Source organism: Onychostruthus taczanowskii, unplaced genomic scaffold (assembly GCF_017590055.1).
Source record: "Onychostruthus taczanowskii isolate IOZ18803 unplaced genomic scaffold, ASM1759005v1 scaffold18, whole genome shotgun sequence".
NCBI lineage: Eukaryota > Metazoa > Chordata > Aves > Passeriformes > Passeridae > Onychostruthus > Onychostruthus taczanowskii.
This window is the reverse complement of record NW_024499017.1, coordinates 6,704,423-6,732,001: the sequence shown is the minus strand read 5'-3', so window position 1 is coordinate 6,732,001 and position 27,579 is coordinate 6,704,423. Positions and strand designations below refer to the sequence as shown.

Sequence of the window (27,579 nt, the reverse complement as noted above, 5' to 3'; positions counted from 1 at the left end):
CATGAATGACACTGAACAAGTGCTGGATGTGGAGATGACCAACTGCAGCCCAGTTCCTGCCCAGTACCACTGGTCATTCCAGCTTAAAATTCTTCTTCCTGATGTCCTGTACTTCCTATACTTCACACAGACCAAGGCTGTTTGCCTGGCATTTGGAAAAGTGGGTTTGAGTTTTCCTTGTGGAAATAACACTGACCAACTGTGATCAGGCTGGAAGCTCAGGGAATAGGGGATCTCTACCAGTTTGATGCTGGTGTGGCCTCCATACTGATTCCTCTGGGAAGGAAAGCTGCTTTCTTAGACATCTGTGGCCTGAGGCAAAGGCCACCTTGGTGAAAGGAATTTTGGCCTGTTCAACCACACTCACCTTCACACAGCAGCTTTTTGGTGTTTGACAGAGATCAGCAGGTTCTACAGCTTTAGGGATGGCTGCAGCTGCTGGGGGAGCACCCATCTGAACAGCCCTGGAAGCAGGGTCATCCAGGGCTGGACTGTGCTTCCCAAACCCAAGAACAATCCTGCACTCATACTGGGGCACATGTTATAAACACATTTCTGGCAGTTCCTCCTGCTGCGTGTGACCTCTCTGCAGTCTGCCGAAGTCTGAGCTGGGCAGTTTTTATGACAGAAGCAAATGGTTTTTCCACAATGTCCCAGGACACCAAGCCAAGTTAACCACTGGGTATCAAAGTGCTGCTGTTACAAGGAACTGAGCTCATCCAGAAAAAGAGGACACCAAGCCAAGTTAACCACTGGGTATCAAAGTGCTGCTGAGCTCATCCAGAAACAGTTTTGTTCAAGGACACAGGCTCTTGGGAGCTGTAAATCAACTATGGCTCTGAGGAAGGCTTAGGAGACAAGCCCTGGGCACTGGGGCAGCCCATTTCCAGCTGGGTCTTGTCAAATCCCAACAAGTTTTTTGTGTAACCCTTCTTGATGCACAGCACCTTCATGACCAGACCCTGGAATGCAGAGAAAAGTTGCCAGAAGCAGGTGGAGGGAGGTGGAGAAGAAAGAGCAGGGCTGTTCGCTCTGCTTGCAGGTCCCTGTTATCTTCTGCCAAATTCGATTAGGGTTTAATTACAACCTAAAGGGGAAATATAATTTTGATGCTAGAACAATGCATATATTTTTCAATAAGAGAGAAATAAGCACATTCCAGTGAACTCTGCAAGGAATTAATTTCCTCTGGGTCCACTTGTTGGCCATTTGCCTGTTTCTCTGTATTCCTATTTTTTAGAACCAATTTAGGCTTTTGGAAATGGGAATGCTGAATCAGTGTTCAGCTTTTAATCACCCCATCTCCCCCTCAATTGGCTCTGCTGGACCTGAGCCTGCAGGCACTTGCTCCTCCTGATGCTGAGTCACCTGAGGCTGAGGACTTGGAGGCAGCTGAGGGTCCCAAGCATCTGGCATGAGAGCAGCCTCTGCTCCAAAGGGCTTGGCACGGTCCTGTTGCTGCCTCTTTCCTGCTGAGGATGCTGTGACAGCTCCCTGTTCTGCTCTGCATGTTAATTAAGCAGGACAGTATTTTCTCTGGGTCCCTCAGCAGGCACCATGTCATTGTGCATGGCAGAGCTGCAAGTGAAGATGCTCTCCAAGCTATTAACACCTCAAATTGCTCATCAAGAGCCAGCAGAAGGGCAGCATGTCAGATATTATTTCTGGTCCACATTAAGAACTGTTGGTATTCAAAGTGATCAGAATAAACTAATTCAGTCTGACACCAAGGGAATCAGGTATCCAGACTGAGGAAGGTGAGATCAGTAGAACTGAAACATCCATATATCCAACCTTGCTGAAGCCCATCAGCAGAGCCTCCCAGCATCCATCAGACACACACATTAATTTTGGCCTGGAGAGGAAAATGGGGGTTTTTTCCTGCCTGGTTTCGACTCTTGTGTGCTTAGATTTTTTTTGTTTTTTGTTTTTTTTTTCCCCAGCAGTTCAAGCCATTTTTTCCTTCTCACTCTCTAGTCCCTGCTGCTGCTTAGAGGTAGAAGCAGCAGAGTCCAGCTGTTGCTGTGTTGTTGGACATGCCCAATCCATGCCTGTTCTCTGACACTGGAGCTATGAGTCTCCTGTGGTTACTCTTTGTCTACACCTACAGGGTTAGAGACAGACTGAGAACAGGCTCTCTTCACCCCTTGCATGTTTGATAGCTCAAAGCTGAGTTAAGCCTTTGCACCAAGAGGTTTTCTGTAGCATTGGAATGGATCTTCACAGTCTCCCCACAGGAGATACTAAATCTGGAGTCCAATTCAAATATTTTGCCCCATTTTTTACCTTCAAGGTTTCTTCTTGAAAGACTAATTTGTCCCTTTTCTAAGGCCAGTAACCATCTCCTCAGCTTTGGGTTTCCCCTCAAAAGGAAGACATTCAATACAAAGGATACACAAGGATATTCTTAGAGACCTGTGACAAAGGCTGCAAAAGGCTCATCCCCAAATGTAGCTTTTCTCTAGAGAGCTTTCATCCTTTATTCAGGACCCATGCCTTGTCATCTGCATTGATCATTGCTGTTCCTGCATCACCTCTTTGTCCCCTCTGTGCAAGATATGTTCCCTCTCTGGGACAGAGCTAACAGGCTCTGAGCAGTCCACGTGCCAGGATGGATCAGCAGGGAGCTCTGCACCTCCGTGGCACAAGTCAAACCACTCCATGTGTTGATCTGACATCTCTGGTCAGTGGGAACATCTTGGCTACAGAGCCAGGGTAATGAATTGCCAGTAGATAATTTGGGAAAAGGATTTGTTGAGCTAAACATGTTGAAGATTATTCTTCCCATTCAGGATTTTCTTGGCCAAAATTTGTTTTGAACAGGAGTCTTTCTCCTCCCAGGTGGTTCTTCTTACAGCATTAGTGATTTCTCCTGTCTCTGTCATCTCTCACTGCATGTCCCCAGGCAGGTGTCACTGCAGGGACCCTGCGAGCCACATCCCAGCCTTGGTGCTGACCAGAAAAACCAATTCTGTGTTATAGTTGATGGGATTTTGCTTTGTTGTTTTTATAACAAGAAAGAAATAGAAAATGCAGACAGTGAAAAAGAGTGCAAGGCAAAAATCTGACAGCAGTGCTCTGTCAGCCACTGGCAGCGAGAGGCAAGAACATTGGAAACATCCATCAGAAATGCATTTATCCCCCATGCCCCTGGTGCTGGGGAGTCTCAGATGAGTGGCAGTAGTGCCCACCCCCTTCTTGCCCCTGGTGCTCTCAGCTCCTTAAAGTCTTGTGTTTTGGGCTTTGGTAGCCTCACAGGTGCTATTTCCCTGCTTACATCCCCTGGGTAACTTAGAAAAGGAGGGCTAAGTCATGAAGGAAAGACACTCCTGTTGTGTCCCTCAGCTGCAGGAGGTTTGGCAGCAGCAGAGCAGTGGTTTGCTCAGTGTAACAGAGAAGTTGTTTCCTATTTCTCAGAGTTGGAGGCTCTTGGAGCAAGTGCTTGGTGCTGGGCAGGAATCACTTCTGGGGTGGCCATGTGACTGCCATGAACAGTTTGCAGACAGTTTCTGTACTCACAGGCAGAGGTACTGGGGAGCTGAAGCAAAAGAGACTTGGAAATTTGCTACTTCCTTCACTCAGACAGAATGAAAATAAGATGCTCACCAAGAAGAGGGATGTCAGTGAGTGTGTATTGTTACCAAGTCTGTAGTAGAGACACAAAGCAGGACATAAGATGTGAGACAGTGATGCTTTGTTGGGACAAAGATGGGTGGTGATGGTTTCCTATGTTCAATGCATCTGTGGACTTCTTTTGTACCTTCAGCATAGTGATAGTCACCATGCACCTTCCATCTCTCTGCCTCTTCCAGCATGGTGCTGCTTTTTTCCCAGCTCTCTGGCTAGCAGGTCATCCAGCCTGCCCCCAGGCCTGCACATGGCACCTTCTGGTTGAGCTCTGGGAGCGTTACAGCACGTTTGAGGCAGCTTCTTCTGCCTCAGGGCTGGTACCCACTGTCACACACCTGGAGGACTTTGACTCGAGACATTGCACGGAAGCTGGAGCCCAGAACAGCTGCATGGGAGTCACTTTAACTCTCACACTTGGGTTTGGGGAGCCTCAGCCGCCTCCTTCGTATGAGAGTTGTGGCAGATTGTTTTTCTGTTGTAATCTTAAGGTGTTCCTTATTGTGAGATATTGTGTGGGATAGAGCAAAGATTGATTTTCTCTCCACTGTGTGCTTCATGTAGCAGAGGGAGGCAGAAGTTCCGAGGGGTCGGGCTCCCTGGGGGTCCCCTGGGCCCAGCTGCCATGCCGTGCATTTTCTACAGTGCCTGACTCGAAGCTGCCTTTTCAGTGGCTCTGCCCTCAGGAGATTCATCCTTCTCCTCCACATGAAACCTTCCCCGCTGGGAGCTTGCTTTGCGTGTTCCCCCTCACTGGTAACTGTCACCTCTTTCCTGCCTTGCTGGCCTCTGTCACCACCCACTTGTCCCCAGTGTCACTTGGACCAGGTCAATCCTGTCTGGTCATCTCCTTTCCCATCTCCAGGAGCTCTGTGGGACCACTGAACTGTCAGCACATCCTGGGAGTTTGCCTGCCTCGCTCTAGGTAAAGCAGGCAGGAATTCTGATGTACCACATGAGTAACCTTTAACAGTAACTCAGAAGAATGTTAATTCGGCTTTTACATGGGGTAAAAGCCCCCAAAACCTTTTATCAGATTTCTGCCAGGGTGAGGATGCCTGCACCTTCTGGGCAGGAGATAGATGGCAATGCCAGCATACTCAGCAGGGTGGAGCTTCAGTGTTTGATTTATTTTGGGATTTGACCGTAGGAAGTATATTAAACTGAAGCGCTTTTTTGTTTGCTTTTCATTTTGTGCTCGTTATCGTTGCTGCTTTGCCTTCTCCTTCCGTGCCGTTGGTGACCTGCTGCAGAATCCCATTTGGAGGGTGCAGTGGGCTGGGGCTGCGCTGCCTGCCCGGGATGTGCTGCATCATCGCGGGCCGGTGGAGACACCTTCTGGGGGTCAGCAGAAGTGGTTCAGACCAGCGGGAACTTTTCCTCTTTGGTGAGGACTTCAGGAGGTGCTCTATCATTTCACCTCCGTCCTTTTCTCACGCTGCTCTTGGCCCCATGGAAGGACAGCAGTGCTGGCAGGCAGGGAACCCGCCAGCCATGCTGCGAGCTTGTCCTCAGGGTTCAGCTTTTGAGATCCAGTCTCCCTCTCCTGCAGCCTTTGCCCTAAGAAGGACAGATTGAGAATCTCTCTCTTTCCATGGCTGGAAGCCTTCTGCTTGCCTGTCAGATCCAACCAGGAGCAAGCAGCCCACTGCTCTCAGGTGGCTGTGCTCAACCAGTTCTTTGGCTTCCCACTGCTCCCTAACACTGTTAACCCCTGCAGCCATACTTTCTGTGTTTTCAAGCTCTCAGCACTTGCCCCCATGAAGATATCTTAAAATGGTGAGTATCCAGATCCTGGCCACAAAGACAGATGGAACACATCTCTCCTCCTTTGCTCTCCATTACAGGAGTCAATAGTCATCTGTTTGTAGAGCTGATTTTTGAAGTAGCTGCTAAGATTGTAGTTGGTACAGATTTCTTTAAATAGCACCTCCAAATTACAGCTGTCTGGGCTTGTTTAATTTTGAACAAAGACTACAAATTGTATTTCTCTTAGAGCTACTGATTTCTTCAGACCTTTGGCTCGAGTCTGATTGAGAAGCATTTTTCTGTCTCATAGAGAATCAGGAGCTCACCTGATGCTTATAAATCCCCTGGCTGCTGTGCAAAGCATGAGGAAGGAGAAGATGTAATGGCTTCTGTCATCTGTACAATCAGTGCGAGTCAGAATAACCGCAGTAAAGTCAGTGGAGACTACTTCCAGGGTCATAACTTGTCAAGAGAGGGAAGTTTGGCTGCCTAAGGATGATCTGTACAAGGACCTGCTGTGCCAGCCTGCAGTGCTGATTGTGGCTGGTCCAGCTCACTTTGGAGCAAGTGGCTGAGAAGCTTTAGCACCTGCACCTGGAAAAATTGGATGAGCTACATCCCATAGGAATACTCTGGGAGAAGCATGAGCCATGTTGGATGAAGCCTGAGGGGCCTCAGACCCTTCCCTGGCTTTTCTTTTTGAGAGTAATGGTACAGTTGTGGTCTGTGGGTTTCAGCAGGAGCAGAGGACTCTCAGTGAACTCAAAAATCAAATCTTGCCAACATCCTTGAGCTGCCCATGGCTTGCTCCAAGGTGCCCTTTTAATCTGCATCTGATTGCCTGAAGGAAAAATTCAAAGTGCATCATGTAAGGCCATTTAAATACCTCCTGGGTGTGTGGTCTCTGATGCTTTGTCCTGGGATCACCTGGAAAGAGTTGGTGCTTTGTTGGGAGGCTGGTTTTCACACAGTGCCCTGGCTGTGCCTAATGGGTGGTCCCTGGGGGCATGCTCTAGGGAAGCAGTATCAGTTGACTGCCCAGGAGTTCGCCTTGATGATCCTTGTGGGTCCTTCCCAACTCAGGATGTTCCATCAAACTCTTGAATTTAATGTGGAAGTGGATTGGTGACTTCTAGTGCACGTCCTCATTGCTGGCAGGGACCTCAGGCACTATCATTACCTCTCTGTCCTGATGTTGGTGGCTCTTACACAGCCTGAGCTGGCAGGGTCATGTCATCCCATGTGACTCTTCACATGAGGCTTGCAGAAGCAGTATGATTCCTATCTGCTCTATTTTGGGAGGTGGGTGTGGGAAGTGGTGTAAAGCTGTGTCCCGAGCAGGCTCAGAAACCACCACACAGGCTGAGACTTTTTTTTTTTTTTGGGTAACAAGTGGGACCAGTAGGTGTCATAGGGCTGTCCTGGCCCTTGCAGGAAAGATTCCCTTCTCCCTGGTGTCAATCCACCTGTGCTCCCATTAAATTCCCACATTAATTCCTGGATACATTTTGTCTTGTGTGGCTGGGTTGGATGAGAACACAGAGGGGTTGACAGTGTGTTGTCAGTCCCTCGAGCTCCAGGCTGACCTGTTTCTGTCAGGAGGTTTAGTCTCAGCTCCACAGTGCTGGTGGAAGCATTTCCACAGCCCTTTGGCCCCTCTTTTGGGGTGGGTCCTCTCTGCAGGCAGAGGAGATGCTCTCTGTTCCTTTCCTTCCTCCCTGCAGTCCCAGCATTGGCCTGGAGTGTTTTCCTATGAAGTTTCTCTGTTTCTGAGGAGGCTTCTTTTAAAACCAGCCCTAGGATGTCACAGGACATCCTAGAAACAAGTGGGACATCCACAGCTTCCCTGGGCAGCCTTTGCCAGTGCTTCACCACCCTGACAGGGAAGAATTTTTGGCTAATACCTAAATCTACTTCCTTTCAGTTTGAAGCCTCCCCCCTTACCCTGTCACTACATGCTCTTGTAAACAGTCTTGCCCCATCTTTCCTGTTAATTCCCTTCAGGTACTAGAAGGCTGCAATTAGATCACCCCAAAGCCTTCTCTTTTCCAGGCTCAACAATCCCAATTCTCTCAGCCTTTCCTCATGGGAGAGTTACTCCATCCTTCTGACCAACTTGGTGGCATCCTCTGGACTCTCTCCAGAGGTGAAGAAACATCTGCTGTGTCACAGCGTCTTGGGGAGAGAGACAATAAACACACAGACAATGCAATTGCTGTTCACCTGCGTGTTCATTTCTCCCACTGTGCAATTGCCCTCCACAGAAATCCCTTTCCTGGGGTGAAGGTGTGTCTCTGGCTTGCATCCTGGCATTTCGCAGCGTGGCTGACGGCGAGAGCCCGCGTGCTGCGTGCTCTTGTGTTCAAACGAGCAAGCTCGGCCGCTTCTGTGGCGGGTGCGAGCCGGCCGGAGGCTTTGCCCCGTGTTCTCCCCGGCCGTGCCCGGCCCGGGCCGCTCTCGCCCGCTGCCCTCAGGGCCGGGGCGCCCGCGGCGCCAGCCCGGGCTGAGGGCGCGCCCGTGTGGCCGAGCGCCGTCACTGCAGCCCGGCGGGCGGCCTGCTGCGGGCGCGGCGCTTCCCCGCCGCCCTCAGGGGCCCGGGGCAGCTTCGCCCTGCGCTGCTCTGCCCTGCTCTGCCCTGCCCTGCTCTGCCCTGCCCTGCCCTGCCCTGCCCTGCCCTGCTCTGCCCTGCCCTGCTCTGCTCTGCCCTGCTCTGCCCTGCCCTGCTCTGCCCTGCCCTGCTCTGCCCTGCTCTGCCCTGCCCTGCTCTGCCTTCTGTGGAGGCAGAGTTCGGCTGCTGGGCCCGGGGCACGGCATGTGCTGTGTGGGACCCCCCGAGCACAGCCCAAGCTTTGCACAGCCCGCTCTGTGCCGGGGCTGCGGGTGGCAGAGCGGGTCCCTGCGGCTGAGCCATTCTAAACGCCCTCCCCGCCCTTCCTGAGCCACTTTGCAAAGTAAGTGAGGGTGTTTTGAGAGATGGGACTGTTTTTTAATCTGTAAGCACAATGTCTGCTGCATTTGGTAGTTCGTGGATTTGTTTGTGAAGGTGTTGGTATTCCCTCACCTTTTCCATCGCAGCATCTTCTAAAGATGCTTCAGTATATTTGTATCTCACAGTGACACCCACCACATATGCCTGGTTTCCTTTCACAAATATTAGGTCCTGTTCCTGTAACTAATTGTTCCTATTTCTTATATGTGGATCCTGGAGCACTAGGTGTCCTTTTTAGTGTCCTTTGTTAACGTTTTGCAGGTGTAGTTGTGCCTTTCAATTCCTGAAGTAGGATGGGGTTTCTTAGCACCAGGGTCTTGCTGTCTGTCCTGCAGGGACAGGACGACAGTCACACCAGCCTCACCACTGAATGCAGCCTGGAACAGCTCCATCTGTGCCTCTGAAACCAGAGTCAAACATTGTCTGTTTGTCACAAGTCTCAGAGTGCCCGTGGGATGAGTGACCTGTGCAGAAGCAGCTGCCAAAACACAGCTCCTGGGGGCTGATCCCCAGCTCTGCATGCACCCCTTGGCAGCACAGGCAGGAGACCACCAGCCTGAGGTTCTCCTTAATGCTCCAGATGAGCTTGCCTTCCAAGAGGCTAGTGGAAGTGGGGTCTGTCCAAATGCTCAGCTCCTGCACCAGTCTCCACCAAAAAAAAAAAAAATGCAAACAGCATTCAATGAGCAGAAGCAGTGCCTGGGCACTTCTACAGTGCCTGCCCTATCTGCCCATCCCCTGCCTGCTTCTCCGTTGGTGTCAGCCTCATGCTGGAGGGGTCTAAAAGGAACATTTCTGCTTTGCCGTCATGCTCAAATAAGAAATGCACCCCCGCTTCCAGGGGGACACATTGATGGTTATCTTCTGCTGGGACAGTTCTGTGTGTTGTATCTGTCCATAAAAAGGGGAAAGGCTGCACAGGGGACTTGCTTTTAGCACACATCGAGGAAAGCAGCAGGAGGTGGCACTGGAAAACTACAGCCTAACAAAAACGTGAGGAAAAAAGATCCCAGTGAGGGGCATGGGGCACAGTGTGTGTGCTCATCTTTGCATTACTTTGATGCCCCTGTCCTTGGTGCCTACATATCAGAAGCCTGATGATGTACAGGCCACTTCAAGAGAGTTTTACACAAAATAAATTCAAAAGTGCCTGGCAAAATAACAGTACACCAGGCACACAGGTTCTTTCCCTTCCTTTCTTGGGCTGCCTTCCCTGCAGGGAAGGCTTTTCTCTATAGAAAGACTTTTAAAAAGATGACTTAAAAATAGTTTAGCTTATCTCTTTCAGAAAAATAATGAGACTGCCTTAGATTTCATGGGTTAGTTCAAACCCTGAGGGAAGAAAATAGGGTCAGTTCCCAAGGAGAATGCAAAACATAACAAATGACCCATCTCTCAGAGGTGGAACTGAATTTGGAATGAAAGGGTTAAAGGAGCAAACAGAAATCCAAGCCTACACATCAGCCTGGCTAAAGCTCCTCTTCAGTTTTTAAACTATTTTGATTGAATGTTTCTGGGTTATCAAAATACCTCTAGACCTCCAGAGCTCCCATGGAGAAAATAACTTAATTTCAAATGTCATTAAAAAAAAAAAAAAAAAAAAAAAAAAAAAAAAAAAAGAGCAACATTAAAAATAGAAGTACACCAGCAGTTGCAACAACATTTTTAGGCAGACTTTATCCAGCAGCGAGGATGCAATGTAATTACAGGAAATGCAGTTCCCACTGTGATTTCTCTGCAGGTTCCTCTCTGACACAAACGTAGTGGCAGGCCAAATCATAAAATCTGAGCAGTATTACAGATTAGTGAAAGGCTGGCACATACTGGGTTGCATGGCAACGTTTTGGTAGCGGGGGGGCTACGGGAGTGGTTTCTGTGAGAAACTGCGAGAAGCTTCCCCAGTGTCTGACAGAGCCAATATCAGGTGGCTCCAAGATGGAACCACCCCTGGCCAAGGCCAAGATTATGGTAATGCCATAGGAAGAGAAGCTGAGTGGCCAGGATACAACCCAAAGGCTTAACTTTCTGCTACGGGAAAGAGATTTCTCTGTAAGACATTTCAGTGACTAGAGAGTGAAGAAGAAAGAATGGCTTGAACAGTTGGAAGAGGGAAAAAAAAAAAAAATCTAAGCACACAAGAGTTTAGTCCAGGTAGGAAAAAAACCCATTTTCCTCCCCTGGCCAAAATTAATGTGTGTGTCTGATGGATGCTGGGAGGCTCTGCTGATGGGCTTCAGCAAGGTTGGATATATGGATGTTTCAGTTCTACTGATCTCACCTTCCTCAGTCTGGATACCTGATTCCCTTGGTGTCAGACTGAATTAGTTTATTCTGATCACTTTGAATACCAACAGTTCTTAATGTGGACCAGAAATAATATCTGACATGCTGCCCTTCTGCTGGCTCTTGATGAGCAATTTGAGGTGTTAATAGCTTGGAGAGCATCTTCACTTGCAGCTCTGCCATGCACAATGACATGGTGCCTGCTGAGGGACCCAGAGAAAATACTGTCCTGCTTAATTAACATGCAGAGCAGAACAGGGAGCTGTCACAGCATCCTCAGCAGGAAAGAGGCAGCAACAGGACCGTGCCAAGCCCTTTGGAGCAGAGGCTGCTCTCATGCCAGATGCTTGGGACCCTCAGCTGCCTCCAAGTCCTCAGCCTCAGGTGACTCAGCATCAGGAGGAGCAAGTGCCTGCAGGCTCAGGTCCAGCAGAGCCAATTGAGGGGGAGATGGGGTGATTAAAAGCTGAACACTGATTCAGCATTCCCATTTCCAAAAGCCTAAATTGGTTCTAAAAAATAGGAATACAGAGAAACAGGCAAATGGCCAACAAGTGGACCCAGAGGAAATTAATTCCTTGCAGAGTTCACTGGAATGTGCTTATTTCTCTCTTATTGAAAAATATATGCATTGTTCTAGCATCAAAATTATATTTTTTCTTTAAGTTGTAATTAAACCCTAATCTAATTTGGCAGAAGATAACAGGACCTGCAAGCAGAGCGAACAGCCCTGCTCTTTCTTCTCCACCTCCCTCCACCTGCTTCTGGCAACTTTTCTCTGCATTCCAGGGTCTGGTCATGAAGGTGCTGTGCATCAAGAAGAGGCAGACAAAGAACCTGTTGGGATTTGATAAGACCCAGCTGGAAATGGGTCTGCAGGTGGGAGAGCAGGTCACTGTGCCTGAGCAATCCTGAATGCCCTCCCCACCCTTCCTGAGTCACTTTGTAAATAAGTGAGGGTGGTTTTAGACATGAGACTGTTTTTTAATCTGTAACCAAAATGTTAGAGTGCTTGGCATGAGATGGTCTGTGAGGCAGTAGTTGCTGTTAGACAGAGCAGAGCAAAAAAATGAGGATGATTTTTTAGCCTGTCTAAATCACTATAAAGACAGGGCAACATGAGGTAGCCAACTGGAAGTGTTTGAGATGTGCTACAGCTGAGCTGGGGCTTTCCAAGGACAGTGGCTTAGATGAAGCAGTTTCTGTGCCAGCACGTCAGCAGTCATGATTTCCTCCTTGTTTCTGTAAAAGGAGATGATTCTGGGTAATTCCCTGGGGTGTATGAAGCTATTTTATGCTAAGGGAGTGGTTGGAGCCCTCATCCAAGAGAAGCCCAGTTGCTCTGCCCTGGGACCTCTGTAGTGGAACTCTGAACTGGCCCCAACCTTTTAGTGGCTGAATTGGAACAAGGGAAGTCAGCTTTCTGCCCTAATAAGCAATTCCTTTTCAAATGTCCTTGGAAATAATCTTTACTGATGGTGGTGTTGACTTATTTTTGCCTTCTTGCTTTTGTATTGTTTTCATGCTGTGCTTCTGCTTGTTGCATATGTCTCCTATCACTGCAGCCAGGGGATTTGCCATGTCTCATCTGGTGCCTCATTATTTACCTGCTGTACTGCATGATTCAATTAAGTGAAATGATTTTAAAGTGTTATTCTGGAAGGCTCTGTCTCTTTGAAGCAGATTCCTCTTGTGAATGGCCCTAAGTCAACTGGGATGGAGAGGGGTGAGGGGGGGCTTTGTTGTGGGGTACAGGAGCACCTGCCAGGGAAAACACAGTGGGTGTTTTGCTGCATTGCTTGCCCGGTGGGAAGTGGGTTAGTGCCAGCTGAAATTATTTCTGTGCCTCTCCTGCAGCCGCACAGAACTAAAGCCAAAAGCCTGACCTTCACTACCAGTGGAGAGGAGCATCTGCGTTGGGTGAGGGTCCTGTGCCCAGGCACACTCTGCGCTGTGCTTCAAGGGGCACCTGCTGGGGGATTCAGAGAAACTCCCTCTGGTCCTTTGTAAGGATGGCATCGTACCTGTCCACGTGAGGACCTGCTCAGGGAACGGCCTGGTCTGGGAACCAGTGCTTGTCCCATAAAGGAAAGGTCCCCCAAAATATGGCAGACCTGGGAGCAGGTCTCAGTAATTCTTTTAAAGCAAATGACTGACTTCTGCTCTCCAGGAAGGGAGTTCTTCTTGGCAATGTGATTTTCTGACCAGTCTGTCCTCTTCAGCTAAGCACAACACAGGAAAGGTGGTGGGGGATTTTCTGCTGTGTCTCTCAACTCACATTTTGTTCTCATGGGCATGTGCCATGTCCCAGTTTCATTAGACTGTATTTGATCCCTGTTTACTACATTTTAATTAACTTGGTTGTGGTTTAATTACATTCTGCTCATTACTTTCAGTACCTTTTTTTTTTTTTTTCTGTCTGATTTTACTTGACCTTTGTGCTAAGTGTTGTGTTTGCAGCAGGGAGACGTGCTGGGTTCCCTGTGCTGGACCAGTGGCACTGTGGTGTCAATCCACGTGCCATCCTGTACTCACACCTGTGCTCTGTGTGTTCCCTTTTCTCACTTTATTTTTGAGCACTTTTGTGGAGAAAGTAAATTCATTAACCATAAAGTGTGATCATCCAGAGAGGGAAAACATGTGCCCTGCTCTCAACTTGGCCAAGCAGCAGCCAAATATTAGATGTGGTTTTCTTCCTTGGGCTTTCTGTCCCCCAAGCTTTTCTTATGGAATCTTTGCAGGGTTTCCTCGTAGCAAGTTGTAAGAAGCTTTTTTGTTCTTCTGGACGTGCTAGGTTTAGTTGTGGGGCATTATTACCACATCAGTGGACCCTGTGAGGTGTTTGCTGCATGTGGGAAGGTACCAGCCTGAACACAGGCAGCCCTTGAGCCCACAGCCTGCCAGCAGTAGCCGAAATCCCTCTTTGGCTCAGCTTTCCATATGGCAGGAGCTGGCTGGAAGCAGATAGAATGAGAACTGGGCATTGGCCCTGCAGAAAAAGCTCCATGGTATGCAAGTGTCAACTCCTGTTCCTACCTTTATCAAACCTCAGATAAATCCACAGTGAGGTGCAGATTCCTGGCACAGCTGCTCACCACAGCCATCCCTTTTGCTGTCAGTGCTGTCCTTGCCGGTAATTCCTGTTTAGTCTGGGCTCTGGTTCTCCCTTGGTACAATACCTCCATGCTGGATGTGCCAAGGACTCCGCAGCGAGCTTGAAATTAGATGTCCTGGTCACCTTCAGGAGGCACCCAGTGAAGTGTGAGGTGGCCAGCTGTCCTGGCACAAGAGGGGGAATCCTTTGGGCGGGAGATGTTTGGACAGGCACAAACAATCGGTGTGCACAAGCTGAAGTGCTGCAGCCTGCACCAATGCCCCACGCCTTGAGGCCCAACCCTCACCCGCTGAGGAACACCAGGGCATTCGATCCAAATATTTCACTGGCACTTGAGGGGAATTTTTAATAGGTGTAGCTGGGGACACTTACTAACATCTACCGGTGTGTCTGTGTGAATGCATGTGGGAGTTTAATTTAAAACACTTAACAGATAATTGAGTGGCTGTTACGGTTACAGCAAAGTCTGTCGAATCACTTTGTAAATGTCAAATTAATCCGTGATTAAGGGCTGCTAAATCCTTCTAGACATCAGCCTGTGGCCAGGACCGGACTGTGTCCCCTCGGGCTGACCGGGCGAAGGCGTCTCTCCCTAATGACGCTCCTGCTAATGAGCTGGGGATTAATGAGCCGGGGGTGCAGCGCGTCTCCGCGCCGCGCGGGGGCGCTGTGCGGCGGGGCGGGGTCACGTGTGCGCGCCGGCGGGGCGGGGTCACGTGGCCGCCGGTGGCGGCGGCGGGGCCATGAACGCGGAGCGGGACCTGTCGCCGCTGACGCCCGGCGTGGTGCGGGCGCTCACCGACAAACTCTACGAGAAGAGGAAGGTGGCGGCCCTGGAGATAGAGAAGTGAGCGGCGGGAGCCTGCGGGGAACCGGGAGGGCAGCGGGAATGAGGGCGGCGCCGGTGCGGGCGGCCCCGGTGCTGGGGTCAGGGAGCCCGGCCCGGTGCCCCGGGAAGGGCGGGGAGAGGTGTCGCGGTGCTGGGGCTCCCTGCGGCCCCGGGGTGGCGGGAGCCGGCCGGTGATGCTTGGGTGGGTCCAGCCGTACAGCGGGCGGCGGGAGGGAGCGGCCCGGTGGGAGCCGGGCACTGCGGGGATGGCGCTCGCCTCCGGGCTACCGGCGCTGCTGGCCTGGCACGCTGCGGGCCCGGCAGCCCCGGAAAGGGCTGAGGTGACGCGGTGACCCTGTCGGGGACAGCGCCGTGCGCGGTGCTCGGGCAGGAGGGATCTGTCCCAGAGCTGCTCCCTGTCTGCCAGCCCCGTCCCACCGGGCACCGAAGCTCATCCCCGAGTGTGCCAGCTCCTGGGTGCCGGGGAGCGCCCGCTGGCTCCGGGCGCGTCCCAGGAGCCCCTGACGGAAGGCTCGTTCTGCCGTGGGTGCCCGCTGCAGTTGCACAGCCCTGTGCGAGGTGAATACGTGAGTGGCATCCCTGTAGGAATTCCTTGGAAATGTACTGCTTACTCTGCTGCGACACGGCCGGAGTCCTGTGCCTCTCCCCCGAGGGCTCACCCAGACGTGTCCCGTGCTGGATCCTGCCTAGAGAGATGGGAAGGGTTGCTGTCGCCCCTGGCCATCGGGTGTTGCCCTTGGTTCTTCCTGCACAGCTGCTGTTCCAGCAGATCTGGGGCCTTCCTTTTGGAGCGTGCCAGGCAAAGGTCTGCAGGCACCTTCTGCTGTGGCGCTGCCCCTCTGGTGTTGCTTGTGTGTGTTCCCTGCCTGTCTTTCCACCCTCACTGTGCTGGTCTGGGTGCCGTGCTTGGCCACAGCTTTCCCTGGGAAGGACTGTGTCCTGCCTGGGCATTGCCTGAGAGCTCAGCTCCTGCAGGAGATCGGAAACCTCGCCTCAGGGTGCAGCCCAGCACAGGGCTGGGGGTGGTGGTCCAAACTGGTGGGTGAGTTTTGGGTGGGAGATGTGGCCATGGTGAGCCTGCAAGGGGAGCAGTCAGGCGCTCGGGGCAGTCGGTGAGGTGGGGATGGAGTTGCTGTGCTGAGAGTTCAGTGGGGGATGTGATGTGGGAACTGCCTGCCTCGAACGCGGAGGGTGCTGTGTGAGAGGTCAGCAGGGAAAAATGGCACCTGGGACAAGGGGAGTGTGTGCTCTGGTTCAAACCCAACCCAGCGAGCCCCTTCTGCTGTTGGTGTGTTTAGTTTTCTCTCATTTTCTCTCTTTGTTATAGGAATAATTTATTGTGGGTGGATTGCAGTGTTGCCAGGTGGGATTCTTGCAGTGTCCTCATAATTCCAGCCTCAGGAGCACTTGAGTAACTTTGCTGCATTGTGAAGGGTGATACTCTGTGCCTTATCCAAGCAGCTCTGCTCCAGCTTGCTGTGCCCCAGGATTAAGGGTTTATGCTGGCCTTACACCAACCAAAGTCTGCTTTGGGGTCAGGCAGTTCATCTGATCAAGCTGGACGTACAACTTGGGACAAGTGTGAGGAGGAAAAAGGCAAGGGCCAACCTTTTCTACGGGTTTAGTTCATCTAAAACCCATCACAGAATGGCCCCAGCAGCATCACTTCCATGTCCATGGCATCAAGCCAGGAGAGACTTGCTGCCTCTTTACCCAGGAACCACCTCCTGCTTCAGCTGATAATGCAGGAAGAGCTCCTGATGCTTGCAGGCTCTGATGCTGCACTTTTTGCCTCATTAATTAAATCTTGAGTCCTTTAAACTCATGAAAGAAGTCTGTAAACTTACTCTTGTTTAAACAAAGCTGCATCTGTAAAACGTAGGTAGTAAAATGATCACCCCAATGGTCTGTCTTCCTCAAGCTCAGTGTGTTTCTCTTCTTGGAGCGGGACTGGAAACGGAGCCATTATCCCTAAAGCAGTCTGTGAATGTGGATCAGGCTGTAACTGTTGGAGAACTTGGCTTTGGACTAAGGAGGAACTGCCTGGTATCCCCAGGGCAAAAGGGAGCAGCTGCTTTGCACAGAGTGAGATGAGAGCAGAGCTGGTGTTTGTAATTTTGGAGAGGAAAGTTCATCAACATCTTCTGTAATGGTTTTCCTGAATTATAAAGTGCAAGACTGGCCAGTGGACCTGTTTAGCAATGTGAGATTCATTTATTGCCAAAGAAACCCTCTGTGGAGTTAGCCAGTGAAAGCTTTTGCACCTTTTTTTGGCAGTTAAGGTAAAGATGATTATTTAGGCAGTTTTGAGGTGCCTGAGTCTGCATTATGGATAGAAATGCAAGGAAAAAGGAGGAAAAGAGCAAGATGATTATTTAGGCAGTTTTTGAGGTGCCTGAGTCTGCATTATGGATAGAAATGGAAGCAAAAAGGAGAAAAAGAGCGCTGCATTGGCCGGGAATCGAACCCGGGCCTCCCGCGTGGCAGGCGAGAATTTGAGGTGTGAACCACCAATGCTCCTGCTGCCTGCACAGCTGCCTGTGCAGCTGCCTGTGCCCCCCTGCCTGCACAGCTGCCTGCACATCTGCCTGTGCCTCCCTGCCTGGCGAAGAGCTCTGCCAACAGGAAACTGGGGCTGAAGGGCTGGGTGGGCAAGCTGGGACTTGGAAGCAGTTCTGTAGGCAGGAGCAGGGATACGAGTCTCTTCGTCCACAGCGGATGTGTTAATTATCTCTGGATAATGAGCTGCAAGTTCCTGGGGAGAAGCAGGTATTGTATATGGAAACTGTGTTGGCTTTTTGTTAAATATTGGGCTGTTTAGGAATATATTGAAATATACTGTTAGTGGTAAAGTTAAATATATGGGGTATTAACTGAAGCACTGTATGGGTGGCTGGAAGGGTTCAAAACCATGGCACTGTGTGTAGGCCTGGTGGGCACCAATTCCCTGCCAAGCCACCAGCTGGGTGCGTGCTGAGCCCCCATCCTGTGCCATGCTGGGGGGAAATTATCCTGATAACCTGCCATGTTGGAGAGGGTGTTTGAAACCTGGTAACTTCTCTGCAAGCACACAGCTGCACTGGGTTGGCCCTTGAGAGCACATAATGGGCTGAGAGTTTATGAACAGTGTCTGAGGCTGCAGGCTGGAGCAGCAGGAGGGCAGGGAGCTGCTGGTGGATGTGAGCAGAGAGGAGGGGAGAGCTCTGGTTTCACTTTTGGCTTCCTTAAGGATTCCCCATTTCAGTACTGCTTTCTCTGGTGCTTGTTGTGGCTGAAAGTCCCTGTTTCCATCACCAAGCCCCTCAATGTTTGTATCAGCCAGAACCTAAACCTCCCTGTGTGCCTCCCTGTCCTCTCCCCAGGCTGGTGCGAGAGTTTGTGGCTCAGAACAACACATCCCAGATCAAACACGTGATCCAGATCCTGTCACAGGAGTTTGCGCTCTCCCAGCACCCCCACAGCCGGAAAGGAGGGCTCATTGGCCTCGCTGCTTGCTCCATTGCCCTGGGCAAGGTAGGTATGGTGGGGTTTTTGCCTTGTGCAAGTTGTGGTGAGAGAACAGCAGCTCCTCTTGTGTGATAGGAAGAGTCAGGCTGGTGGCCCTGCAGCTCCCCAGCTCCCTCCCTGCATTGCAGCCTACAGCTGCCTTGTGTTGGAGTTTCCCCAGCACACCCAGGCACACACCCTCTGGGCCCAGGAGCACTTTCTGGCCTGGGTTACATCTTGGCAGCTGCCTAGGTGTGGTTAAAGGGCTTCTGTCCCTCTTCAGTTTCCAGCTGTGAGACTAGGCTCGGCAGGTTGGGTACTAGTTTGTGTTAAAAGAGCTGACCAGAGTTGCAGCTCTTCCCTCTCCTGCTGTGCACTGCTGACACTGGCCCACGCAGAAATCCATCTGCATAGGTGCACTAAAGCCATCACAGGCCTGAGTATTTGCAGTGTGTTCCAGGGCAGCACAGTCTCTTCCCACTCTCTGTGGCATGGTCCTTAGCTAACCAGACTCCTCGTGCCCCCAGGACTCTGGGCTGTACCTGAAGGAGCTGATTGAGCCAGTGCTGACGTGTTTCAATGATGCTGACAGTCGACTGCGGTACTATGCCTGTGAAGCTCTCTACAACATTGTCAAGGTGGCCAGGGGCTCTGTCCTCCCACACTTCAATGTGCTCTTTGATGGCCTCAGCAAGGTAAGAAGCTTCCTCTTAACCCCCGAGTGCTTTTTGAGGACTAGTCGTCATCATCTCCAAGTCAAACGAAGTTGTCCAAGGTTTTCTTTCCAAGCAAACTGGTTTACTTTGACCCAGACAGGTCTGAAGGACAGAATCACAGAATATTCTGAGTTGGAAGGGACCCACAAGGATCAGCAAAATGAGCAGTTTCTACACAGTAGCCACTAATACTGTGGGTATGAAGTTGATTGTAAGATACCTTGTTGTCTGTCCTCACCTCCAGGATGTATTCTCCTGCTCCTTGTTGAATTGTATTAGAAAATGAGCCTGAGAGGGCTGCTGCAGGTAAAGTGGCTCTGCAGCACTTTGGCTTTGTTTGGTCTGTAGTGTCAAAACTTTGTGTGTCTGCCTTTGCAGATTTTCGTGGTTACCTGCATTTCTCTGTTCTTTGAGAGTGTGACTGCTGGCCCATGAAAGCCTGCATAGCTTGGGGAGGTGATGTGTGCTTGATCTCCCTCTTAGGAAGTCTCTCAGGAGAATTTTTTGGAGCCTAATAAGAAGTTGGAAATAAAGGGACTTCTATATGTCTCTCCTTGTATTGTCAAAGGAGAGTAAGTCCTGTGAGCCTACTGGGAACAGTGCTGCAGAGCAGGGGGCAGGCCTAGGACCCACTGTTGCAATGTTTCTTTGTTTCTGTCTTTCACAGCTGGCTGCTGATCCTGACCCAAATGTCAAAAGTGGCTCCGAGCTCCTTGATCGCCTCCTCAAGGTATTTTTGCTCTCCAAGAGTCCTTGGTGCAAGCTAGGAACTTGTCCTGGCTGGGAACACATCAGTTCCCAAGGCTGCAGCTGCTAAAGCCATCCCACCTCAGTCCTGTGGCTGCTGTAAAAACATTTTATTCTCTCACTGACTGCAGCCTCTTCGATCAAGGCTCTGGTGGCCTTCTCAGGCAGCTGGGTGGAGGGTCTGATGGGTTAACGCAGTGCCATGTGTGCATTCAGCTCATGGGAGCAAGGTTTGAGTCTGAGGGTTGCAGTGCTGCGCCAGGCAGCAGGAGGGCTGTTCCTTTGCTTTCTCTCCTTTGCCTAAGGGAGTCATAATGTGAGTGGAGTTTCTGCTGCTACTTCAGGATGTGGGCTTGGTTCCCGTTCCTGTTCTAGGTGCTGATGGGCTTTTACTGCCACAGACCTCCCAGTTCCTTTTCTGCTGCTGTTCAGAGGTGAGCAGGTACCAGGTCCTGCCCTTGCTCCTTGTTATCACAGCAGTCTGCTGCTGCAAACTATCCTGTTGGGAGATCTGCTCCACTGCACCACAGCCAGGGACTCGGCCATGCGGCAAAATCTACCAAGCGTGTGGAAAGAGCTGTAAAGGGAAGTCAGGGGACTCTCCCACCCCAGTCCACGTGGCTGCATCAGAAGTGCTTCCTCATGTGTGCAGCACAGCACTGAGGCATGAATCAGAGAAGCTTCCCATCTTCCTGTTCAGCCGGGCTGGCACGCAGCAGGCAGGAGCATCCCTCTCTGGGTTGTGCTCAGCATTAGTCTCTGCCTGAGGGGGATTGCCAGCTCGTTGCTTGGATAAAACTGCATGATTCCTTCTCCCCAGGTCTCATGACCTGCAGACTCATGCTTATCATCTTTTTCCTGTCACATGGCTTAAAAAGACTGGGTTTGGGTTGCTGCATGCTGCGTGCTGGCAGTCGTTCTAACACCCTCTGCTTGGGCTCTGCAGGATATCGTGACAGAGAGCAACCAGTTTGACCTGGTAGGCTTCATCCCACTGCTGCGGGAGAGGATTTACTCCAACAACCAGTATGCCCGCCAGTTCATCATATCCTGGGTAGGTACACGGGTGCTCTGTGTGCCTGCCACTCTGAACTCCAGGGCATTGTGTCCCATCAGCTTCCCATGTCCAGGCAAACTGCAGATATCCACAGTGATGGGTGAGCTCAGCCACCTGGATTTATTTGGGCAGGTTTTTAAGGCAGCAGAGTTTTTTACCTCCTTCTTTAAAAGGCCTGCTCCTGTCACCTTGTTGTTGCTGGCAGGGACATGGCAGTGCACTTCTGTCAGCCTGTTCAGGACATGGCACATCAAGTTAGAAAGTACACTCAAAGTGTTGCTTGTCTAAATGGACATACTGTGCTCTAGAGGTTATGGTCTCCCAAGGGACAGTGCTAGGCTGCTTTCCATCATGCAGAGGTGATGGAGAGATGTTGCTCTCCAGGAGTCAAGGGATCTCCACTTGCTCTCTCCTTTCTGTACAAAGCAGGAGTTCTCGGTGCTTGGCTGAAGTCTGGGGAGATGTGTTCCCCTGTGCTCCCCCTCTCAGCCATGCTGTTGCCACCCAAGGTCTGCCTGGATGTGTCTTGGCAGTCATTCCTGATCCCTGCTTTGTTTAGCAGAGTTGTGATTGGAAATATAGCACTGCTGCAGGCTGATTGCTTGCTTGCTGTGCTAGTTCAGCTGCTTCCCAAGATGAGCAGCTCCACAGTGTCCTCTTTTCCTTCCCCCTACCCCACACAGCTCAGCTCTGAATTCCTCAGTATCCTGCCACATTTGGGCTGGTGATGTTAGTCGGCGTCTTGAAAACTCACCTCTTCTTTCATATTCTTCCCTGATCTAGATCCTGGTCTTAGAGTCCGTGCCTGATATCAACCTCTTGGATTACCTTCCAGAAATCCTAGATGGACTCTTCCAGATCCTGGGAGACAACAGCAAGGAGATACGGAAAATGTGAGTGTGGAGGCTGGCTGGTTGCAAGGACTGTGTCATGTTCGCTGTTCACCCATCACTTTTTCTCTTGATTTTCAACTCTTGTGTGTAAATGCAGTGAAGCTCCATGTGTGTGGTGGGGGACAAATTGGCTTGGGCAGTGGATCAAAGTGTCCTTGGCAAGGGTCTCCTGTGTCCCGTGGTCATGGAGGATGCCATTCTTTGAACTGGGGGACAAACTGTTTTGGCTTGGTTGAGTTGTTGCCTTCCCAGCACCTGACTTCAGAGCCACAGAGGCTCGTGTGTGGTTCTAGGATGGGCATGAGCTCTCTGAAGAAACTTGCAGCATGAGAAACTTTCTTGGCAAGGCAGAGCTCCAGCCTAGTGTCTCCTGGCTGGAGAAGAGAAGCAAGGATTGGGAGCTTGCTGCACAGATACACTGCTGGTCCCAAGACAGAGGCATTTTGAAGCGCATGAATGTCTACGTGTTCTCATGGAAGTCAAAGGATCTTGGCATTTTGTGGTGGGAGAGAGTGGCTGGACTGGTTTTGTAGGGCATAAGTGGTGAGACTGGCCTGGGTCTATCCTGATGCACAGCCTTTCTGGATCCTCCCTATCTCTTTTTTTTTCCCAGCATCCACATGTCAAGAAACAAGCACTGAAAGCTTTGGGTATCACCTGCCTCACTGCTCCTCATCCCAGGCACCTCCATATCCACAGAACTTGGGTGGCTGTGGGGGAGCTGTGGAAGCTGTGGGGGGCTCTTTGCTGCCATCACCTCTTGTCCTTGCACCTGTGTGCAGTCTCTGCTGTGGGGCAGGGTGAGCTTGTCAGCCTCATCTTTCGTGCCCCTGCCTCTGTGCAAAAACACTTCTGCCGTGCCCCCAGCATCCCTCCACATGCATCTGGAGAACACAGTCTCTATAAGTTCTCCCTAATTGCTCTGTCTAAGGTGATCGAGCACTGACCAGCTGCTCTGCCTCCCCACAGGTGTGAGGTGGCTCTTGGAGAATTCCTCAAGGAGATCAAGAAGAATCCCTCCAGTGTGAAGTTTGCAGAAATGGCCAATATCCTGGTGATCCACTGCCAGGCAGCAGGTGAGTGCACAGGACCAGGCAGTAGCACCAGCCTCCTGGTTTGTGGTGCCGACTGTAGATTCAGGCCAGGAGTTTTCCAGCAGGCTGTTCACCAGCTCAGCTGCTCACCTTTTTTTTTTGTCACTGTTTATGGAAATCCCACTGAAAGGAGGGAACAGACAGCTCTCCTACAGTTGCCACAACTGCTTTTGTACTGCAGATCCCCCAACCACGACACAGGTCTGGCATCCTCCAAGAGGGAGGGGCCTAAAAAGTATTTGACACCTGTGGATATCCAGCACTTCTGGGAGGATCTCTTTAAGGTCTTGCTGTAACCTCTGGTTGCACTTGGTGCATAGGTCAGAGTGTCAAGGATGTGTGTGGGCTCTGTGCCAGTGCTGCAGTATGGCTCCCATGGGTCTGCTGTGTAGGCAGAGGGTTACAGCTGCAGCTGGATGTGTTTCCTGAGGAGGATCTTGTTCCCAAGTTTTGCTCATTGTATTCTGTAAATGCTGTTGAATGGGTGTGGGTTTCCTGGGAGATAGAAAAGTATAGATAGACGTAGATTGGTTGCTCTTGATTAAACAAACTTCAATTAATTTACACTGTTTAAGCTTAAAATCTGGCCTTGCATCAACAGAGTGCCATGGCAATGGTGCCTTTTCCAGAATTTAGGGAGGTTGTTAAAACCCCACCTCTAGGAATGATGGTAGACCCGGACACACAGGTGCAGGGGGTGTGACTGAAGAAATGTCATTATGCATTGGGAAGCTTGACAGAATACTTGTAAATGAGGAAACCTGCATTATGGGTTGAACTGGGTTAAGTGAAACCTAATTATTGTGTTTCATCTCAAGCTCACTGGAAATTCTGGTCTCACTGATCTCCTCTGGGACTAAATTGTCTCAGATGAGCTTCTCCCGGGATGGAGCAGAGGCAGCTCCTTGCTTGCAGGTGGTCCTTGGCCTGTGGAGCCTGTGATGCCCTTTCCCTCACCTTTGTCTCGTGTCTTCCAGATGACCTGATCCAGCTGACAGCCATGTGCTGGATGCGGGAGTTCATCCAGCTGGCTGGCCGGGTGATGCTGCCCTACTCCTCAGGGATCCTGACCGCCGTCCTGCCGTGTCTCTCCTACGATGACCGCAAGAAGAGTATCCTTGTAGCTCAGAGCTGCTCCCATTCCATTCCTGCTACAGCATCCCGCAGGGAAGCGCCCATTCCAGTGCCTGTGTCCTGCCCTTGTGGTGCAGGAAAAGTTCTCGTGCCAAGTGCTGACACCCACACTGGCCCTTTGGATGTGAGGGGGCTTGCAGTAGCTGGGCTGGGGCAGCTCTGGTGGGGCTGCAGTGGCTTCTCCATGGCCGGCACCTGCCCATGTGTGGGACTGCGTGTTCCTTACACTGCCTTCACTCAGACATCAAGGAGGTGGCAAACGTGTGCAACCAGAGCCTAATGAAGCTGGTCATCCCAGAGGATGATGAAATGGATGAGGCCAAGCCATCAATGACCATACCAGCAGAGCCCACCTCGGAGGAGTCCGACTCCAGGCCAGAGGCAGTGACCACCGGTGAGTCCCAGTTGGTCTGGACCAGTAGAGGTGTCAGGAACGTTAAGGGAATGTTCTCAAGGGAAGTTCTTGAGTTGGTTTGGTGTCCTGGAGCAGCTAAGAGTACATGGGACCTCTGTGCTTTATTAGGAAACATGTTGCACAGATGATCCTCTGGTGAGACAGACACGCTTGTTGCAAGCTGCATGAGAGGGTCATTGGTCTGACCTGGAGCCCAAGTGGTGCTGCATTGCTGTGTGCCTTGGTGAGCATCCCCATCCTTTCACCATGCTCCCCTTCAACATAGTTACCAAGTTGACCTGAAAAGATCATTTCTAGTTTGGGAGCAGGCATCATCACCCAAAGAAGAACTCAGAGAGCTGTATTAGTCCTGGGAGAGCATCAAGACATTCATGGAGGATATGTGTGGTGGGGAAGGGTAGAGAACAGAAAGGAGAAGAATTTTGGATCCTTTCCAGATTCATGGTGCCCTCCAGACCATCTTGCAGGTATTGTCCCAGTCCTAAAATTTCGAGAACATAAAAGGCGAAAGTTTGCAAATGGGATGGGAGACCTGAAGGAGAGTTCAAGTGAAAAGAAACTAAGTGGTCCCCATGAATCAGTGCTTAGGAACAGCAGTGGTGTTAGCCCCCATCCAGCATCCCTTGGATGCTGTTGTCCTGGCATGACTGAACATTTCTTCTGGTACAACACATCTTTGTTGTCCAGGTGTGTGAAATACGTGTTAATGTTTAAATCACAAAGGCTCATCTGAGTCCTTCTAAAGCTGCACCTTCAGCCCAGTGCTCTCCTGTAACACGCTCACCAGTGGCTTTTGGAAAATCCTGCCATGAGAGGGAGCAGGAGGATGGGATGAAGACTGAAGGATTTCCTTGTCCGACAGCAGCAGTGGGAGGCGGGGGAGCTGCTGGGGAGCTGCGGGGTAGGGGCGGTGGCAGTGGGGTGTGGGCAGCAGTTGGGGTGGCAGGAGCACGCCGCAGGCGCGTGGGGCAGCGCACAGCGCAGCATTGGTGGTTCAGTGGTAGAATTCTCGCCTGCCACGCGGGAGGCCCGGGTTCGATTCCCGGCCAATGCAACATGCTTTTTCCTCCTTTTTTTTGTTTTTAATCCGTAATGTGGACCCAGGCACCTCAAAATATCAGTCTAAATAAGCATCTTAGTCTTCAGTAAAGGTTCAAAAGCTTTCATTACCTAACTCTGTACAGTTTTTTTTACTAGATGAGATAAAGCAGAAGAATTTACTGCCGTAGCACAGCAGTATTGTATATCTTGTATTAAAATCTATCACAGAAGAGCTTTAAAATATCAACAGAAAGCTTAATTGCTTTATTCTCAGCCCCTGTGGTGTCAAATTGCACATTGAAGCAGTCAGGATCAGATAAAATTATGATGTCTTTCTATGAGAAACTCAGCTCTGTTCCTTGGGTGTGCTGATGTGGTGATGTTGCTTGTGTGAGTAGAGGCTTTTGGCACAAGGGGGCACAAAGAGTCAAGTTCATCTTGTAATGCTTTGTCACCGTGCTTGTGAGACCCAGTTTTAGCATGGAGCAGAGGTTGGAAAGCTGTTTGAGTCACTTGGCTGTGACCTGGAGTCAGGCTATGGCCAAGTGGAGATGTCCTGATTTGGAGTCTACTTTCACTGTGCATGTGGTATATCTAGGATTTGAAATCAAGAGGGTCAAAGGCAACCCTGCAGTTCTGAGCTGCTTCTCTGAGAATGGTTGAAACCATCAGCAGGATGTGTCTGGGTCTCTCTTACAGAGGAGAGGACCCAGGGGCAGTGGTCTGAAGCTGTGCCTATCTGCATTTTGCTGGGTAAGTGCAGTTCTGTACCAGCTTGTCTAGCAGCAGAGAAGGGCTTGAAAAGGAGAGTAAAATGCTCACTGCAGGCAGAAGGGATCCCTTGGGTCCCTGGACCCTCAGACAATGACTGGTGGTGTCTTTGCAGAAGGTCATGCAGCTCTCCAGCCTCCCAGTCTTGCTGTCTGCCTTCCCCATCAACACATTAGCTGTGTCTCCTGTTTTTCTGCCCCCAGGTTCTCTGGATGCCTCTGGTGACTCCAGCAACAGTGGTGTCTTCACAGTAACCAGGTAGGGGCTGTTTGTTGCTTCAGAGGGGCTTGAGAAGAAGAGAAAGGTTCTTGGGGTACAGATAATGACTGACAGGGGCTGGCTGGGAGGCAGCTGGGGTCTCTTGGGTCCCAGTAGGGTGGATGACTGGGGATGCTCTAGGAGCTGACTGCTTCTCTCTGATGTATTTGCACCAAAATGTCTTGACTGTATGATGAACTGAGGTGTTTCTTCCCTGAAGAGACTGACCATGTTCCATGCTGCTGTCTTGGCAGCCTACCAGAGCCCAGGCCCATGGGGCTGGACCTGGGGCTGCACAGCTCTTGGCCACCTGCCAGCCTTTTGTGGCATTTGTCAGCCCTGTACCAGTTCTGTGCCCAGCACGATCTCTCCTGCAAATACCTTTCTTCCCATCCAGCTATGTGAACTGGGGGACAGCTCCATCTGCTCTAATAGCTTTCCTTTCCTCCTGCTGCCTGCAGTTTCTTTACTCAGAGGTAGTGATTTCCAACACTTTAATTGTGCTGATGCTTATTTTTATTTGTTGTGATCCCTAAAATAGGATTGCCTTGCTTTAGCTGCATCCTACCGGCGTGATGCCCATCACAATACATCCCAGAGCAGTGCAAGCATCAGCTTTTCAAGTTGATGGTCTGTACTCTCTGTTCCGTTTTTGCATTTCTGCACAGCCCAGCTACTCCTTGGTCTTAATGATGCCCTTAATTTTTTTTCTCTCTTGGAAGTACAGGTAATTTCATTGGCACCTGAATGTTGGTTTATGGTGGTTAAACGATTTTCCCTGGCTTTTTTGTGGTTGGTGTGTCCTGACCCTGCTCAGCCCTTGAAGTTTAACAAGTGCAGAAGTGGATGTGCATAGGGCTGAAATGGAGAGCTGGGTGGGGAAAGAAAAAGAAGAGGCATTGGGTCAAGAGGACAAGTGATAGCCATGGCTCTGTCCTGAAGATCTTGTACATGAGGGAGAGGGGGAATGAAAATTGAAGAGGGTCAGAAGCAGGGAGAGCTGGGATGACTTGTCCTAGTGTCAGTGAGAGCTGGAAGGAGAACAGCTGCTTGAGCTGAAATTTTCTGTCAACAGCTCAACCACCAGGGAAAACCATCTAGGACAGAAGGCAAGACCCTCCATATCTTTGAGACCTGATTGTGCAGAGGGACTTTTTGGTGAGCCCTCCTTTGCCCTTTTCAACAGGAGACTCCAGAGGTTTACCTGCCCTTGTGACCTCTCTGCTGGTCCAGTGTTGGGACCTCAAACATTTTCACCACTGCATCTGTTTTGGGGACTGACACAGGACTGGGGGAGGGCTGTACATGGCTGACAGGAGCCCTGGACATGTGCCTGGTGCTCCATGCATTGCTC

At 50.7% G+C, this 27,579-nt stretch overlaps 1 protein-coding gene and 1 non-coding gene across 6 annotated transcripts in view; both read left to right on the top strand.

The window, feature by feature from the left end:
• The first annotated feature begins 14,479 nt into the window (after positions 1–14,479).
• VAC14 (VAC14 component of PIKFYVE complex) overlaps positions 14,480–27,579 on the top strand; it is a 65,039-nt gene continuing 51,939 nt past the window's right edge. For 4 of the 5 annotated variants that reach the window (XR_005952372.1, XR_005952373.1, XR_005952374.1 and 1 more), the window contains exons 1-10: positions 14,480–14,610; positions 17,976–18,126; positions 18,627–18,794; positions 19,483–19,545; positions 20,509–20,616; positions 21,403–21,512; positions 22,482–22,588; positions 23,584–23,718; positions 23,982–24,134; positions 26,171–26,225. Coding sequence is in view for 2 of the 5 variants with exons in the window: in XM_041400516.1 (XP_041256450.1) it covers positions 14,507–14,610; positions 17,976–18,126; positions 18,627–18,794; positions 19,483–19,545; positions 20,509–20,616; positions 21,403–21,512; positions 22,482–22,588; positions 23,584–23,718; positions 23,982–24,134; positions 26,171–26,225 (1,154 nt within the window). In the remaining 3 variants the exon portion in view is untranslated. Of the gene's footprint in view, positions 14,611–15,213; positions 15,419–17,975; positions 18,127–18,626; positions 18,795–19,482; positions 19,546–20,508; positions 20,617–21,402; positions 21,513–22,481; positions 22,589–23,583; positions 23,719–23,981; positions 24,135–26,170; positions 26,226–27,579 lie in introns of those variants that run through there. The other variant, XM_041400517.1, reaches the window with a different exon arrangement.
• On the top strand, positions 25,139–25,209 carry TRNAG-GCC. The gene has a single exon. It is a non-coding gene; the product is annotated as a tRNA-Gly (tRNA).